The sequence below is a fragment of the Anarhichas minor genome, unplaced genomic scaffold (assembly GCF_050575085.1).
Source record: "Anarhichas minor isolate MPS153535 unplaced genomic scaffold, ASM5057508v1 ptg000017l, whole genome shotgun sequence".
Classification (NCBI taxonomy): Eukaryota; Metazoa; Chordata; class Actinopteri; order Perciformes; family Anarhichadidae; genus Anarhichas; species Anarhichas minor.
Window position 1 is genome coordinate 16,030,535 of NW_027466463.1, and position 17,968 is coordinate 16,048,502.

The following is a 17,968-nucleotide window of genomic DNA, read 5'->3' on the forward strand; positions in this document are numbered from 1 at the left end:
AGTGTATCCACCGTTTTATTTCCCCCCATGTCATTTTTACAATAATACGCTCCTGCAGATTAAAAACCAACAACTCATTCTAAACTTTTCCTCAGCCATGTGGCAGTTTGCGTCTCAGCACAACACAGCAGTGAAAGTTTAGCGGGACTCCTGCAGCATGAACGCCTACAGGCTGAAAAAGTTGTGTTCCCTTCCTCCCCCTTGCGGAGCGTCCTGTCACTGGTGGAAAATGGCTGCTCGGAGTGGCTCCCCAAAGCTCAGAGAAAACTGAAAAAAAAAAAAGAAAGTCTCGGTTCACTACAAGAGGCCACACCTGGACCGTTTTCTACGCGGCAACTGCGGGGAAGCCTCGACGCGGAGAATGTCTCGCTGGGTGCCCACCAAAAGGGAAAAGTACGGCGTTGGTACGTAAAACAAAAAATAAACTTGCACGCTCCATCGCTAGCTCGTCCTAGCTCTCTGCTCTCTGGCTGCACAAGTTTGGAAAAGGGTTGTGAGTAGAAGGGAAAAAAAAAAAGAAGCTACCCCGGCTGTGTTTCTCGTGCAACATTTGTTTTGCTACAAAGTTGCCTGTTGCTGTGTGAAATCTCACGTGTCGGGGGGGAGAAATTGGTTTGCTGGGATTTGCATGAGACGCCAAAACAAGGAATGTCTGTCTATTGTGTGTGTGTGTGTGTGGATTGGGAATTGATAGAGGCGCGCCTAGTTGTAGCGCTGTTTCCTGTGTTACGGGGGCCTCCGCTGCTCGCTACTTTACGGACTTCTCCGCATAACTTGTATCTTTTTAGTTTGCTGGTTGTTCGTGTTAACTCCTCCCGTCTTCTACGCGGGGAAAGCCTTTCGTCCTTTGTGGTTGTTGTATTTTGTCACTTCCTCAACTGCTCCGAAACCAGGAACCCTGTCCTGAGACCACTGTTTCCGTTTAGCTTCCAGTATCTCCTGTAGCTCTCCGAATAAACCATCACACACAAGTATCTGCAGCTTTCATTGTGGCTTCAATTAGAACAACACCACAGGGCCAACATTTAATCTGTCTGCCACTGCAAAACAGACATGAATATTTATTGTGTTTTAATCACTCACTTTACTGACAGCTGGTTAAATAGGCTACAGTTATAGCATACAGTGTAGCACTTTCCTGCTGATGAACCATTTCATCTCAAGGACTGGATGTAAATTGACAAATCAAACCGCAGGGTTTGATTTGCCTAGATTGTGGTCTGTTAGTTCACTTGGAGCGTTATATGTAATGTTTTGAATACATTTCCATAACTGTTTACACAGCAGATAATACAGATGTTGGTGATTGAGAGAGTTGAGAGTTGATGGATCGTCCATAAAGGAGCTGGAGTCTGCCTCATAAACCACTCTGATGGAGGCGAGATAGCCAGAAACCGTTTTAAAGCATGGTGTATTGGAGAGGATTTGCATGATTTGTTTACCTTATAGACGGACTTGTGAATGGGTAGTGTGAAATACGAGAGTAACACGGTTAAGCATGCACTGTGCTTGAGTAGGCCCCTACCTGAAATAATGATGGGATGGATATTACCCTGATTTCTTTTTAATTTTTTCCCCCCGGGGATCCCCTACAACATCCTGGTCCCGCACTTTAGCTAATCACAGGTTTTATTTATTTTTTTACCACAATGGATTGTTATTTTTAAACGTGTGCAAATGTACCCTGCCGCATGCATGCTGCTACCATTCGCGGCAGTGAGACGGATGCTGATGCTGATTGCTGGACGAGTTCAGCAGGTTACACCAAAGCCCCGATTGTCATCTCGGACTACATCTTCCAAATGAGCGCTGTTGTTTGCGGTCCACTCCGCTGTATGAGCCAGTGGTGTCTTGAGCAGGTGTGTGTGTGTGTGTGTGTGTGTGTGTGTGTGTGTGTGTGTGTGTGTGTGTGTGTGTGTGTGTGTGTGTGTGTGTGTGTGTGTGAGTGTGAGAGAACAGTATGCCACTCTGATGCTAATGATTGCCTGGGTATATTCTCAAATATCCATGAGGTTTTTGAAAGTGGAAGGTCTTCAAGAATTCTCACCGAATGCAAGACTGGACGAGTCATTAGTAGAAAGAAGAGCTGCTGCAGAGGACTGATGGGGTGCACGGCCATTGCACTTTTAATACTGTATGTTTTGACCAAGTAGCACTAATGAGCGCTCTGTGAGACCTCTTATGCTCACTGTGGACCTATTCCTCTTCCAGCAAAACTTTTGTCATACCATTTACTGCTCTCATAATGGCCCCATGGCTTTATTAGTGTATGTAGGAAAACCGTCTCCTTTTAGTCTTTTCACAGCAGTATTAATAATAAATGTCTTCTGACATAGAGCAAAGCAGTGATAATAAAGGGCTTTGTTATCATCCCGGCAGATCCACACGACAGTGGATGAGTGTGGAAGCAAGGCTTTGCCCAGCATTGCTCGCTCCCAACAACCAATATTGGAAATTGAACCTTATTAGATTTGTGTCGCAGTATCCATGAAACACAAATCCATGAAATATTCATGGTTTTGGTTGTCTCCTCTTTTTTGCTGCATTTTGTAGCTCTGCTGGTCATTATTATCATATATAATGTTATCATCTTTGATTTTATCGTAACCTCTTGATTATGGCTGTCCTTCTACTTACACTAAATTATACTCTCAGATGGTTTCATTGTTATTTTCTGAATGATTCTTCCATCACTGGTATGCAAACATCTGTGAAAGACTGAACAAGGTTTGCTATGTGAGCGAGCACCTTGACTTGAGGCTCCACTCTTTATTGCTTTATTACATTGTTTCTCCGGATCATTGTAACCCCTGAGGCTGTAGCTCAGGGTCCCTTCTCCAAACAATGTCTTCACTTCCACCGGCATGTTCAGAATGCTGCCCAATCAGCCCAGATTTAAATCAGCTGATCTGGTGAATTGGCGTTCATCGTCATTCGTGAGGCACAGAAAGGATTATCGACCAACTTTGAATGGAAGTCGAAGGTTTTGGGATCAGGGCCCAACTTCGGTCTTTGACGCGTCGCGTGAAAGAGGAGTAAGGCGATCCATTCCTCAAACACTAAATATTAAAATCATCTCTCTCTCTTGACCTTAAGTTAATTTCACAACACAGTTCTTTTCTTGTCAAATGCCAGCCAGCTCGGCGTTCTTTTAAAGCCTAGTTATTCTTGTGGCGTCTCGAAAGGGATTTAACAGGCCCTCTGGGAAATGTTTCCTGGCTGTCTCTCGGTTGAGTGATGACTTAACCAGAAATACGTTTTGATGCGAATTTCAAGTGTTTGTCTCATTAATGCTGTTTCATCAGGATGTTGCTGTTCCTTAAGAGAGACTTCAGAGGGGTTGTGGCTCTGGAAAGAAACGCAGGGAACACTAAGCAACATGACTGTTTACTGTATCTACACGCCGCTGTGTTGAGACTCAAACAGTGAGCGCTGGCCGTCAGAAGATATGTCTTCCGCCTCTCAATGCGTTTCCCTTTTGTAATCTAAATTTTTTTTCAGTAATCTAGCATAGCTCAGAACATAGATAAAGCTATGATTGTACAAAATACATGCAGTTGCAGATTTGGACAGTATGGAAATACAGCTTCCTGTGGGTCAGATCACAGACTGGCAGCTTATCGAAGAGGACAATTGGACACCCACATGTACACACTGAGCCCCTAACATTACACGCTCCGCTGTGGCTATGATTTATATCTTTAAACTGGTGTGTGTGTGTGTGTGTGTGTGTGTGGCAGACCCCAGACAGCTCTCATTTGGAACAGGTTAGCGGTGAGTGACACATTGGGAGCAGAAAATAGAGACGCAGTGACTTCGTCTCTTGACTGAGGCCGTCAGTAATTTGTGAAAGCGCCCGCCCTGCACCCCAAAAAAAAAAAAAAAAGCCATCTCCCACCTACAAGTGCAGCAAGCTCACAAACGTGGTTGCAATTAAAACGCCGTCTCGGTTACTACATAAACCATGCGTGTTTAACTCCCTGCCTCATATTTAACGCTTCTCTCTCGGCCTGGGCTGAAGCTATTTGCTGTAAAATATGGGAGAGGGACATTTGTGTCAGTCCCTTTCTTATCAGTTTACTTCTTGGTTTTATATGCAGGGAGTTATTTTCATTACTTTTTAATCAGAAAAAGCTTTTTATATATGAACAGCGGTTTAAAAAAAAAATGCGGCTTTTGTCACCGCTGCCAAATATCACAGCTATTAATTCTGACACAACAAGCCATTCAACAATATTAACTACACAGTTGGAGAAGAAGCCGCCTGATTTCTCTCTCCCGACACTTAGACTTTGTCCAAGAAAAAAAGCCGAGCTGACAAAAATCGGAGACGGAGTGAAATAAAGCAGCTGATTAATAGGAAGGCGCCAGGAGATGCCGTGGAGACAATCAGAACAGGGGTGATTTTCGTCTTGTCGGGAGGGATAACAAACAGTTTCATCTTTGTTTGGTGTGTGTTGCAGCCAGCTGGTGTTTATGATCAGCCACCTTTGCTCATAAATAAAACCGCACAAAACAGAAATTGCTTGTCCTTTGCAGCAGAGGGAGGTGATAAAATTACAGGATGCACCGAGCCACAGTGTGCTATTTCTTTTGTCTCGCACACACCAATATGCTGTGGTTGTGTGTGTGTGTGTGTGTGTGTGTGTGGCCATGTTTGACAACGAAAACGTGTTTTTATTAAGCGCCGACCGTGAGAAGTGTGTGTGCGACCCTCCTGAGCGATCTCCCACAGCCTTAAAGCTAAGCTAACAACATTAACTTCCAACTCTATGCGTTTGTGCATCATGGCGTGGGATTCTTTGTGTACGCCCTCCACCTGGGAACTCATCCTGCTCTAGTTTTCCTCCCCCAGTGAACACAACCGTGCTGCACTTAATCGAGCTGATCTGTAAACAAAACATCTTCCTCTTTCTGTTTGCCAACTCTGCATAAACATCTGTAAAATCTGACTTATTTCATGTGCACAGTTACATGTCTGGTGCCAATTAGGTCACAATTTGAGCTAGCTGTGCGCTAAACCGTATGATTCATACCCAGTTTGGGGTGAAATTTCCCCTCATGGGTTACGTTTGGTATTTGATATGTTCTGAGTATTTAGGCGACTAAGCTGTCTCAGCCAACACATCGGCCACCATCCTCCTCTTCTCTCTTTGGAGGTCAGTATGACTTTACTATTATTCATTCTGAAAGGGAATCGTATATTAGCTATGGGCCGCGCTGCTTGGTGAGGCAGTTCTAATAGTGCAGCTCCCAATGGCTTGCTGTGAGATGGCGGCGAAGACAAATGACAGCTGGCCTATTTAATCGGCGCATAGCTAAGTGGTCCCACACTTTTCCTCTTTGTGCTCACCACTCGGGCAAAGCCGGAACACTTCTACATCTTGTTTTTAAGCGTCTGTGTTGAGGTGAGAGGGGAGAGGGGGGGGGGGGAGAGAGAGAATGAATCGATCGTGAACGAGTTGACCTCGGACATATTTGATTTTTCAACCAGTATTTGTAACATTGTTTAACCGGTTCACAACATGTGCAGCTGCTTTGGTGACGAAGAAGAATTAAATCTGAATAGTGCTGAAAATTCAATGTCATGAATTTAGAAGTGAGTCGACATCCTGTGAAATCACAGTCTGTGTCCTTTTTTTAAGGACATCTAGTCCTCGTTGGTGATCTCAACTGTTTTTTGTTTTTTTACTGTAACTTCTGGAGAGGCCGGTTGGTGCGGAGAAATGTCATCAGTATGCAGCCCACATGTTTTTTTACAAGATGTTAGTCGACAGAAATATGTTGTAGAGATGCCGATCATCGCTCGAGTTTAGACCCGTAGTTCTCTTAACAGCAAACCTCTCCTTACTTTCAGTAAATATCTGCCGCCTCATTGAGAGGATACCAAGAAAACCGATTTCCCCTCGTTAAGCTGAACTATTAAAAGACTCCTAGTTGGTTGATTGGTTGCCTTAAAAGAGCAAACTGACTTCGTAGTGAAAGGTGACACATCGAGGGGCGACGGAACCTCCGTGACAGCTACGATGTACCGCGACGGTCCTTCTTGGCAGTTTGTCAAAGGCAGCGAGTCACGAAGGAGAGAGAGGACACACACACACACAAACACATCTGGGTTGATCGTGAAGGATGACGCCGTATGAGCGAGTGACTGGTGTGTGGGTCCTTCCTACTGCTCGGCTACACTAGGCGGGAGGTCTCCAGTACCCCCGAGTATTGATTGTGGACACTCCAAGCAGCTTGAGCATTGTCTGAGAAGAGTCCTGCTGCGCTGCTTTTTGCTCGCCTGACAGATGGCTAATGGTGTGCAACACGTCAATGTGAAACAAAGGTCACCGATGTAGACTTTTGTTGTTGCATAATTTATATTCAGCTGGATGAAGATAATCTATAGGAACTGCCAACTGCCGTATTGTATCAGGCAGCCACTTAGCAGGGTTGCATGAAGTCGATGGTTCATATTCATGAACTTCAGCTTAGTTTAGCGTCTGAAGACTTTCCTCTACAATAATAGTCTCCAGAAATCCCTGCGCAATCCCTTAATGGAAAGAAAGTTGAATGTCTTGGGATATAAAGCGAGAGGAAAGAGTTGGCAGTGAATACAAGGCTGTGAACTCCATGTTTAGTATTCCTAACAACATCTAGCTGATCGCTCTGGCCGAGGCTTTATTCTACCGGAGTGATGAGCTCGCAGCTGAGCCGAGGTTGTGCCAGGCTGCCGGTTGGGTGTGCTGACACCGGGCGACCTGTCTCTTTCTGTGGGTCAAGCGTGAGCCAAAAGGACCGGCTCCCTGGGAAAACTCACTTCCCAAGTACCTCAGAAGACGGAGTGGAGGCGACTCGGTGTGCATGCGTACAGCTTAAAAGACGAGTGCAGACGGCATCGACGTGCAAGCCGTTATTAAAGTCCCTTAAGCTGGGAGACAGTCTCAGTTGAACGTATTTGTTTTGCCCTAAGTAAACGTCCCCAGAGTTAAGTTTTCCAGGCATTATACTAGATCGGGTTTTGAGTCTTGTAATCCCACATGCTGAGACTGAAATTCATGAACAGCAGAAATCATAGGGCTCAGCAACCATGAGGCTATTCAGGTTATACAAAATGTCAACATTAATATCAGCCGCAGCCCATATTAATGTTGCATCTGTCACCTTTTTAAAATGTCCCCTGGGTTGTTTTTGGGGACTTGTAATGGAGATGTCAGTCATTGATTCTGGCTGCAGACGGGCCTGGGATTGCCACGTGCAGCTAGAGTCAGCCTTTCAGTGTGGCTGGCATTTGATGAAATGCCCTTTTGTGTGTGTGTGTGTGTGTGTGTGTGTGTGTGTGTGTGTGTGTGTGTGTGTGTGTGTGTGTGTGTGTGTGTGTGTGTGTGTGTGTGTGTGTGTGTGTGTGTGTGTGTGTGTGTGTGTGTGTGTGTGTGTGTGTGTTGGCGCTTGTGTCTGGCTAAATACTTGATAAAGTCAGAGCGCTGCAGCTCAGATGTTGGTGGGCTCATGGAGGCAGTTTTATATTTTTTTGAGTGGCAGCTCTATTCTGTGATCAACCTTTCGGGATTTAGATGAAGCCTTCTCACCGCGGTAGCTGACACCTCGGTCTACCTTTTTGTTTAAAAAAAAAAAAAAAAAGACGAGACGAGATTCTGCAGACATGAAATGAATTTTCATGTGGCCATCACATTGTCTACCTGAACTGTAAAACTTAAACCCTGTTCTGTATATTTGCATACAGCTAGGTCAATTAAAGTAATACACATATCCAGCTATGTTTATTCTTATTATCGGTTAGTCAATTACTTTCTTTATTCATTTCGATCTGTAAAACGTCTGAAAATAGTGCAAAATGGCCACAACACCTTCCTAAAGCCATGACTTAAATGATAAATCAATTAGCTAAATAGTTTCGGCTCTACTGAACAGGCATACAATTCAACATAGGTTGAAATCATCTGTCAACACCAGCCTGTGCACATTGAAGTGTACAGTTCAGCTGATGAAGACCAATAAGTGTTTGCTGCAGTAGTAATATTTGTGACTATTTGCAGACTTACTTTGCGCTTCATGCAAATTGATAATTCTCAGAACAGTATAGTCATGCTGTGCACATTTCAGAACAGTCATTTGTGAAACCACAACTGCTACATTGCCGTGTAACCTCTGAGGTACTGAAAGTAAACAAATGACTAAGGCTCCGCAAACACGAGCCTATAAATACACCATCAGATGCATACTGGCTGCTTTTTCTGCAGGATGCAAATTGTTTTCGAGAGCGCACGTCTGGCACGGGTGCGACTCCAATTAAGTTAGACTATTAAATGAAACAAGTGATGGGGTGTAGTACTTTAAAACAAACAAAAAATTAATTAGGAAATTATTATCCTACAAATGCAGTTTTATCTTTTTTATGTCTGTGCTTCTGCCATCTGAACCGAGGAAACTGTTGCTTTGTTTGCAAAAGGTTTTGCAGTTGATATTCAGAAAGGGCTCACGCTGTCGTAAGCCAGAGTCCGGTCGTCGTCAATGTATTTCTTAGAAAACGGTATTAACCGGATAAAGGGGAACCCTGGGTACAGTATGCAGGCAACTTTTTCATTATCACTGATTTTTCCGACATTCTTATTTCTTTCTTCTGTAGGCCATTTGAAAGAAGTGGTGTAATGCTGCTCTCTCATCACTGCCGCTGTGTCTTCTGCTTCAGTAGAAGACACAGCCTCAGCCTTTACGACTATAAATAACAGCATGAAGAACAGGTCCGGGGCATTTCCTGTTGCACACGGCTGCTTTTTGCTCGACTTGCACTACTAGATGCATCTGATGAAGGTCAAGCACCGTGTCGTACGCTTGTCGGTCAGCGAAGACAAATATTTTTAGGCAAAGTGCCAGCAGAGATGTTTCAAAGTGAACTTGCTGAGTCAATCGCAGAGTTTTCTTCAAATATTTGAAGGTAATTATGCTCTCATTAGGATGCGCATCACAAGAGATGTAACACAGGGCAGGAAATAATTAGCTACTTCTTGCTGCGCAAAAAGGCTAATCTGTGTGGATTCTGCCAAATGACTTCTCCATGCTGTGTGTCGAGAGTATGAGGAATAAATAAGACCTCGTGATCTGTTCCCATTGTTTAACAAAAGTTGCATAACCGTGCAAAGAGCCAGTGCAGATAGTCTGGTACCACCGCAAATATCACCAGCGTGTGAGCATTTTTGGATGGAAAGCCTTGCTCAGCGCACCGTAACGAGCTACGTTCTGCTCTCTCTCTCCCTGTTGTATTGGGGAGAGGATTTTATTTAATTTTTTTTCAATTAAAGCCTCTGCAGAAGCAAGGGAAGCGGAGTTATCGGCCCTGCGTTAGATTGCGTCCCGGGGCCTGTGTTGGAGCTGGGCGCATGCCGGGAAGTTCTTGCCAAATGGTATTACTGCAGTTGGAATCCAGATCTGGCACATAGTTTTCTCCACCTGCTCCTCCCTTTACCTCTTTCTCTCTCTGTATGCCGTTATATTTTTACACCCTTCCGTTTACCATATCCGTTTCTTTAAATGAGGTATTGTTAATCTTCCTGTGGCCATAAAAAGCATCAGTGTTTCCTTCTGGCCTACTGGAAAGGCCCCATCTATTGTGATACAGTAACAATCTCAGAGTGGCATTTCCTGCTTGTTTCCAGTCAGAGGGAGAGGGGGAGAGAGAGGGAGGGAGAGAGACCTGGGGCTTTCCTCTCTTCCAGTTCGGCTGCTGTCGTATTAATTTCAGGTTAATTACAGTAGCATTATCTCCACTTTACGACTGAAGATAACGCTAAAAGGCTGTTGTGTATAATGGGTTTAAGAGGCAACGTGGTGATTTTGTTGGTATTTCACAGCCCCGGGGTTCACTGTCTGCATTTGCCACACAATTGGAACCATCAGGCTTCCGTCTGAACGCCTAAACCTCTCATTAAACCCTATTAGAGGGGGGCTTGAAATTAATTATCATGCGTTCCCTGCCTCGTACGTCACTGAGAAAGCTCTTTCTCCAGAATGTACCTCGGCCGAACCCCAGCGCACTACGTCGTCGTGTATTTTAACAGCGTACTTGGAGGCTTTCATTTCCTGTACTGTGTTTTGAAATGATCTCCTTAAGAGTTGAAAATAATTAAGATAATTAGGAAAATAATTCACCAGTCCTTGGAATATCCTTAGACTCCCTTCGATGATTAGATTAGTACGAGTTCCCACAGAAACACATACAGTACAAGCCTGTGTGTGCAGGTATCACAGGGCTCAACTCTTTTAAAAACATCTGGCCTGTAAATGTTCTGACACACCAGAACAAAATCCAGCCCCGTACAGGAAGTCATAGCTTCTAAAATCTAGATAATTGTGACACAGAAAAAAAAGGTGGCTTCTTCACCATTGCAGCGCACGTCTCAAAAGACATAAATTAGGGAACATTTTTTAACATTGAGTCCTACATAATGTGCCGTCTGTATGCTACCATATTCCTGTTGAATTGCATCCACTGTGTCCTGCAGTGAGGTGATGCTTTAAAATGAAGAGGCTCTCTGTTGAATCCATAAAGAGAGATGCATTAGAGTTCTATGGTCAGATGTATAATATAATCATGTAATCTCATTCTCTTAAGAGGTATGTCACTTTAGATCTCTTCAGCCAGTCATCTACAGTCAGATAGGGCCTTTAGAGAATACTAGAGATCATCCTCTGTTTAGTCCTGCTGCCAGGAAAAGGGCCTTCTCAGTCCGCTGTGTGCTGATCAAACTCCTCCTCGTTCAGGTTGAGCACTGTATTACATTCATATTGAACTGTTTGCTGTGATTTAAAAAAAGAAAATGGGGATTGTTTTGTAGCTGTTATGGAGACAACACATGCGAGTGGGGCCCATACAGTGTGTCACTCACTACAACTCTATTGTGGCCTACTGTCCACACTAAACCGGCTTTTTTTTTTTTTTTTTTTTTTTTTTGTCTCTTGTTGATGCTCGTCATGTAGCGATCCTCGATTCCTCTCCGGCAGCAAGGCAACGGGGATGCTGCACAAAAGACTCTCCATGCTTCGAATACTGATCGCGTAGTTCCCAGTGATGATGATCAAATAGTGTTTGCTTCAGATGTCCACCCCGAGTCGTCACTGCACAACCTCACTGAGCCTGCGACTCGCCGTTAGTCGGTTCACTGAAGTTACATAAAAATGGCTGCCGCTCTGACCATCCTGCCTCCTTTATCTGAATGGGAATGTCCTTTCTGCTGCTATTCTATTTCAAATGTATTTATTTGCACATGGTGTCAAGGAACTAATCCACAAAATGTGAATCTTGGAGTATATTGTGGAGTCACTGCAGAGATGTGACGTCGTGGCCACACGGGGGCCCCTTTGGCGTCATCTTGACGTGGCAGAATCTTCTGCCCGTTTGGATCTTCAAAAGGCCCAACCAGACTGAGAGTTGCCTTTTGCTCCGCTCTGCCTTTTTCCTCCCGGAGAATCCTCCTTGTCTGGGATTTCCTGGCTGGCTCTCTCTGTGGGCTCACAGCCCAAGGGGACTTCATACAAAACATCAAGAGGCTCAGTCTCTTTTCCGATGAGCCCTTCTCTATGCACTTCTCTTTCCTCTCCCTTTTCCCCACCCCTCCTTCATCAGAACTGTATTTTCTGCCGAGTGTAATGATATGTTATACTCTGCGTGGATTAGTGCAGGTTATTAGCGAGCACAAAGTGTAGAATTACAATCAGTCCGGTGTTTATATGAGTCTGCTTATAATTGTGGAGAGGGCGTAGACGTGTGCCGGCTAAGTGGATCGGTCTGTAATCTGATTCCTCACTCGTTTCCTCTGATGATAATTCTTTCTGAGTTTGCACGGCCTCATGCGAGGGGTTATGTATGGTAATGAGTCCCCGGCAAATTATGCCGCTGTTTATCACGTTTCCAAAAAAAAAAAAAAAAAAATTGCATGCCGTACACCGGGGAGAATATGGTCCACTTCCTCATCCTTTTCGTCTTTTCTCTCTGATGGATTTTTCTCTTCTTCACTGCCTCCAAATTGACATCAGTTTACTCTCGGGTATGCAAATACAGGTTTATGAGTAATCAGAGCTGTCATTCAACCCCCACGCGACAATAATCACTCCGGTGCCCTGCGTTAAAATGCACCATCATTGCCTCGCACGTCAGGATTGTGTTTGATGGTTGTCATTTACTCAGCATCTTCCCAGGGTGTCATTTGTGTTCATTTTGTGATTGCACCTCACGCCCGCTGAGGATCTCCAGAGTTCCCTGAGCTCCCATTTGTTTGATATGAGACCTCGTCTCATTTGCGGTGGTCACAGCGGCGCCTTTTCATTTTCTGATGAATTATGATGCCTCGCGTCTCCGTATCGGAGCCGTTCGTTTCGGCTGCTCCCTCTCGGCACCTGCCGATCGGATAACGTGCCGCGTCAGCCGGACCCGTGACCCAGTTCGTGCAGCAGTTGATGGCTTTACAGGCTTTTCTGGCCGCTCTTAATAACGGTTTAATTGAGCGCACCCCGCTGCACGGTGACTAGGCTGCTCTCTGATGGCTGCTCACAGATTAATCCCACCTCTCTTTTGATTGTTTTGTTGCTCCACCTCCCCCCTGGAGGTACCTTTTTGTATCAAAGCGTGGTACCACTGAATTCATTTCCCGGGGTCTTTGTTCCCTTGTCAGCCCGTGGCTCGTGTTCTGGTGGATTCGCTGGGCTCGTTGGATTGTTCTGGGGATTGCAAAGTGCATTGCAGACATGCACATGCACTTTGATAACAAAACAACACAGCCAGGGCCGAATGAAACGGGCTTCACATGCCATTTTATGGCCTCCACTTAACGGTGAAGCGGTTGGCTGCCTGACTGATGCTTACATACATGCTGAGCATCAGATACAGGCTGTCAGAGGTATTATGTAACTGTCATTTTTGAGGCTGTGCTTTATGATGCTGTTGAGTAGCTTTTTCCTTCCCGATACCGATACCTGAGCTTTGGGTATCGGCCATATACGGAGTACTGATCCCGGGGGTTGATTAATAAGCTGTATGCCTCACTGTGTGGAAGAGACTGGGTTCTTTAATGTGTAGGCAACATCAGGCCTGACTTAAACATTGATTTCCTAAAAATAAATTTAACAGGAATTACAATTCAAGTGTAAACCTTTTTAATACAAACTGCCAAAAAATTAAAAAGGAATTAAAATTCCAGTATACAAGGTATATAAAACCAGCTATTTGGGTCAGTATCATAGGATCAGTATATATATCTGTGCATCCCTAGTGTTGAGCATTTTCCTCTTGAAAAAAAAAAAAAGAGCAAAATATCCGTCCCATGTGTCACATTTATCTCTAGGTATTAACATATTCCCATTTATATGACATGCTATATATATATAAATCTTTTCAGATGGGGCTCTGGTCTTTACGTGAAGTCCAAAACGGTTGGTCTGTAGCTGCTGAGTTGTATTCAATCATTACACTTCCTTTAATTGCTATTCTGTAGATGTCGACACACTTTCCCTTTTGGCTACTTCGCTTAACTTCGCCAGAACATGCCGGCGGTTTACCAACCAAACTTTAGGGAGCAGCCTGTGATGTGCTCTAGTGATTCCTCTTCATTTAGCAAACAAAACAACACCGAGACAAACAAAATATGCGTTTGTCGTGTTGACTAGAGAACCAGAGAAGTGTCTTCATGTCCCCCGTTTGTTTTGTCTATGAACACCTCAGAAAATCATGAACACCGCAGTATTTTATTATCCTCCTGTAATCCTCAGCAAAATCTGTTTTCCACCGGCATTATTGTTGTTTTGGCGCTCTCCATCGTTATTGGTTTCTCTGCAGTGGGCGGTAGTAGTTTGTTGATATTGCAGCATCGACGGTGCCAGACCCGGCCACCACTGTGTCAGAATGTGTGGGTGGACATCCTGTGGACGTGTGATGCCTCTACGACACATTGCAATGGCACACAATTAGCGCCACAAGGGAGCCAAACGCTTTATTGCCTTTTTTTTTTTTTTTTCTCCCCTCCTCCTGTAATATCTGCTCCTCTTATATTGTCCTCTCCCATCTTTTCTCCAGCAATCTATAACTACGATGCCCGGGGAGAGGAGGAGCTGTCGCTGCAGATTGGAGACACAGTGCACATACTTGAGACACATGAAGGTGAGCGCAGGGGTGACACGCGTGATCAGAGCTGACGCGCCAATGTCGGACATTATTTCCATCACTAGTTCCTCTTTTGTTTTGTCGAGATTTTTCTACTTGTGTTCAATAGGATGATATAGATATATATCTATATATAATATAGATATATATCAAGAACGGTTATGATGGTGTGATCCTGTAAATTAAACCTCTCAGTATATTCAGTGTTGTTTTTAACTGTAATGTCATTGTTTATTGTGGATTGATTAATTGTAGTTTACTTTAGCTTTATGGAGAAAGCAGCTTACATGTAACATAACTCTGTTCTCCATTAGACTGGTACAGAGGGCATAGGCTGAGGAGAAAATCCAAAAAGGTGAGTGGCCAGCAAACACCGTTTTCACACACACACTCATGTCCGTTTGCTCTTTACGGCTTCAGTTTTTAGTGTTCAACTTCTGTCCCGGTTCTGCTATAATGCCGTTTGCGTTGTGATCTCTTCCTCTTCTAGGGCGTATTTCCTGCTTGTTATATCCACCTGAAAGAGGCCACAGTCGAGGGCAGTGGGTTAGTACTTCTCCACTTTCACTTCTCAGATTTATTTTTCAACTTCAAAGTCCTTGATTCAGCTGATAACCTTGAGGAACACATATTTGTTGATAACTAAACCAGTTACAACTAAAGGATTTCAACAAACAGGCAACACGTTTGATACAGACGGTGTCTCCATGTGGAGAGGAAAAGTGTTTGAAATGTATTCACCGTCACCGCAGGCAAAAGGAGACGGTCATTCCCACTGAGCTGCCCCTGGTTCAGGAGGTTACCACCACGCTGCGGGAGTGGGCGACAATATGGAGGGACTTATATGTGGTAAGCATGGCTGTCCAAACCCAAGTGGAAACACACACACACACACGCACACACACACACACACACACACACACACACTCTCATGTGAAAAGATGAGTGTGTGTGATAAGGCATCGTATACAGAAATATACTGTTTATTAAAAATAAAGTTATATATTCATGTTTATAGGCTTAAATGCTATGTATTTGACTCCTGTTTTCTTAATTTGAGTTAATTAATACATTTTATTTAAAGTGGTTATTTGTAATGATTCATTTTATTTAAAGTAGTTTTTTATCGAGATTGAATTATTAGTATTTAAAAAAAATACTTTATAAATTGAAACAAATGTGTTATGCATATCTTAACACAACAACACTAAAAATGATTTATAAGTGTTTTCACACATTTTACAGTCAAAAGTATTGGCCTTAAAAATTGCAGTATTGGTCAGGCTCTGACCGGCAAATTATTTTGGTTGAATCTTTCCCGAGGTAATTCCACCGGCTCTTAATAATTAAGAGCTTTGTTCACCTACATTGGCCTGTACCTGCTGCTGATGAGATGCCTGACCTACCGGCGTCAACATGTCCTCTTGCCAGTCAACAGTTCAGACACACGAGCACATGGATGTTCAAAGCTGCGCACATGTTCACCCGTCTGTCTCCGCTTTCAGGGGGACAAACGTGAGATGTTCAACTCTGTCCGTGACATGATCTACAGCCTCATCGAATGGCGTTCCCAGATCCTGTCCGGCACCCTACCGCAGGACGAGCTCGCCGAGCTCAAACAGAAAGTCACCTCCAAGATAGACTACGGCAACAAGTGAGGATCTAGTCTTCAGAGGCTTTGAGCCGTGTCCTCGCCTCCCCACAGCTTATATCCCTTTATCACCAGATCTATCCGGGAAAATGACTCTTGTTGGAATAGGTCAGCAGTGTCAGTCAATAGAAAATGACAGCTCATCACTTAGCTTGAGGACAACCTGGAGGGGTTTTGCTTCAGCAAACCGAACTGTATTCCATCATGAAATGACAGCTCTTGCTGTGACTGCAGTGTGCCTAGAAAATCTGTTGGAGATGAAAATCGTGAAGCTCCATTCTCCTCCTGTGATGAAACTTTAAACCTTTGGCCAGGTAGAGAAATGGGATTGCCTCTGCAGAAGCAGGAAGTCATGAGTTGATGAAATATATTGACTAGATCTTGGCAGCATGCTGTTGTCTGCGTTTACACCCTCCATAGAAGAAAGAGTTGCGCAAAGTAGGGGAACTTTTCTTTAGGTATTCTGCCGTATGTTTTCATATTGGTTCTGGTGCTCGTTAACCCTCCGCCATTTCTATGCTAGGTACTTGGATCTCGATCTGGTGGTCAGAGACAAAGATGGAAACATACTGGACCCAGAGCTCACCAGCACCGTCAGCCTGTTCAGAGCACACGAGGCGGCCTCCAAACAAATCGAGGACCGGATTGAAGAAGAGAAGGTAGAGATAGAAAGGACCTGGTCCTGCTTCTTGCACGCCATCTTTACACCTGCAACTAAACGCCGGTCTTTATCTAAGCTATCCAGTGTAACAAAAATAAGTAAAAGCACATTAGCACACAGTGTGAATGGACATGATGGAGTTTTGACCCAACTTCAGTTTAACAGTGGGGGAAATGGGGCCACTGCTGCTACAAAACGACGCTTGACTGCTTCATCAGAAAGTCAGGAACTCCGCCAAACTCCCCGTCTATTTTACTTGGCGTATCGGTGGCATCCCTCGCCTGAATGTCAGTTGGCAGTATGTGGGAGTGTCAGACGCCAAGTGGCCTGCAGTTATGTGGTCTCATCTTATGTGACCTTGTCATCCAGAGGTCCTTATTGCATATGCATGGCCAATAAGAGAGTGTCCAGGTCAACGTGATAAATATTAATGACGTGGCCCCAGCTTATTTCTGAAGGGCGTCCAAGGAGTCCCACCGTTTACTGCAGATGCATTTCTGGAGATCAAGCGGATTTTTATGAACAGGTTTTATTTTTTTTTTTTTTTTTTTTTTTTAAAGAGTTAAATTTAGCTTTTTGAAATTTCATTAAAGCACAGAGGCAGTGGCTGACATTCAATTATTCGGTGTGCAGTTGCTCACCCCACCTGCACACAGAATCTCCTTCTTTATACGCTGATGTTGTCCCAGGGATCCTTGGGTCTTTCCCCCCGGGCTCATTGTTTAAACTCCACAGGCCCAAAGTCTACCCGCATGTGACAGAAAGCTGTGGAAGAGTGCCAGATATTGAATGCAATATTTCTGTTTCCCTCCGACAGTCTCAGAAGCAGAATATCGATCTGACCAGGCAAGCAAAGTTTGCCTCCACACCATCGTTTGCCCTCTTCGTGACTCTGAAGAATGTGGTGTGTAAGATCGGCGAGGACGCGGAGGTGCTCATGTCACTCTACGACCCGGTGGAGTCCAAGTTCATCAGGTGAACCCATGTGTGCTTATTCACTCACCGCTCTCTCTTCCCCCCCCCCCTTTTTTCACTCAATTACATTCACATACAAAGTTCCGACTAAGCATCGGGTTTTTATGGCCTGTGCTATATTTCGGTTTTAACCTTTTACCTCTGTTATTGCACTGACAATTGAATTCCAAGTTTCTGTGTTGCCAGGGGAACATTTGAAAGATGATGCACGTTGTGACTTGAACCACGGTCTGAACTATGCACCCGTGTTCTGTATTTGACGTCGCTCACGCAGTCGAGATTCTATTCATAGCAATCGTGACACAAACTCGAACACAGCTGGTATTTTTACATTGAGGGATGGTTTAGATGTTCCCTTCATGTACACAAGACTGAAACGAATGCCCCGTATGGACCAGATGATGTCGAGATTGTTTTTGATGTACTTACTCAGTACAGACCAGGGCTGTGTCGAATGTCATTTTTTTCTTACATTCAAAGCTTCTATTGAGTTTTGCTTCCAATATCTGTTATTTTATGATCTCCT

At 44.2% G+C, this 17,968-nt stretch overlaps 1 protein-coding gene across 1 annotated transcript in view; it reads left to right on the forward strand.

Annotated features, from left to right (window-relative positions):
• The first annotated feature begins 225 nt into the window (after positions 1-225).
• dock1 (dedicator of cytokinesis 1) overlaps positions 226-17,968 on the forward strand; it is a 149,884-nt gene continuing 132,141 nt past the window's right edge. The window contains exons 1-8 of the mRNA XM_076093943.1: positions 226-404; positions 14,069-14,152; positions 14,470-14,510; positions 14,646-14,701; positions 14,908-15,004; positions 15,661-15,809; positions 16,330-16,465; positions 17,285-17,442. Coding sequence (XP_075950058.1) covers positions 362-404; positions 14,069-14,152; positions 14,470-14,510; positions 14,646-14,701; positions 14,908-15,004; positions 15,661-15,809; positions 16,330-16,465; positions 17,285-17,442 — 764 coding nt within the window. The 5' untranslated portion in view covers positions 226-361. The remainder of the gene's footprint in view (positions 405-14,068; positions 14,153-14,469; positions 14,511-14,645; positions 14,702-14,907; positions 15,005-15,660; positions 15,810-16,329; positions 16,466-17,284; positions 17,443-17,968) is intronic.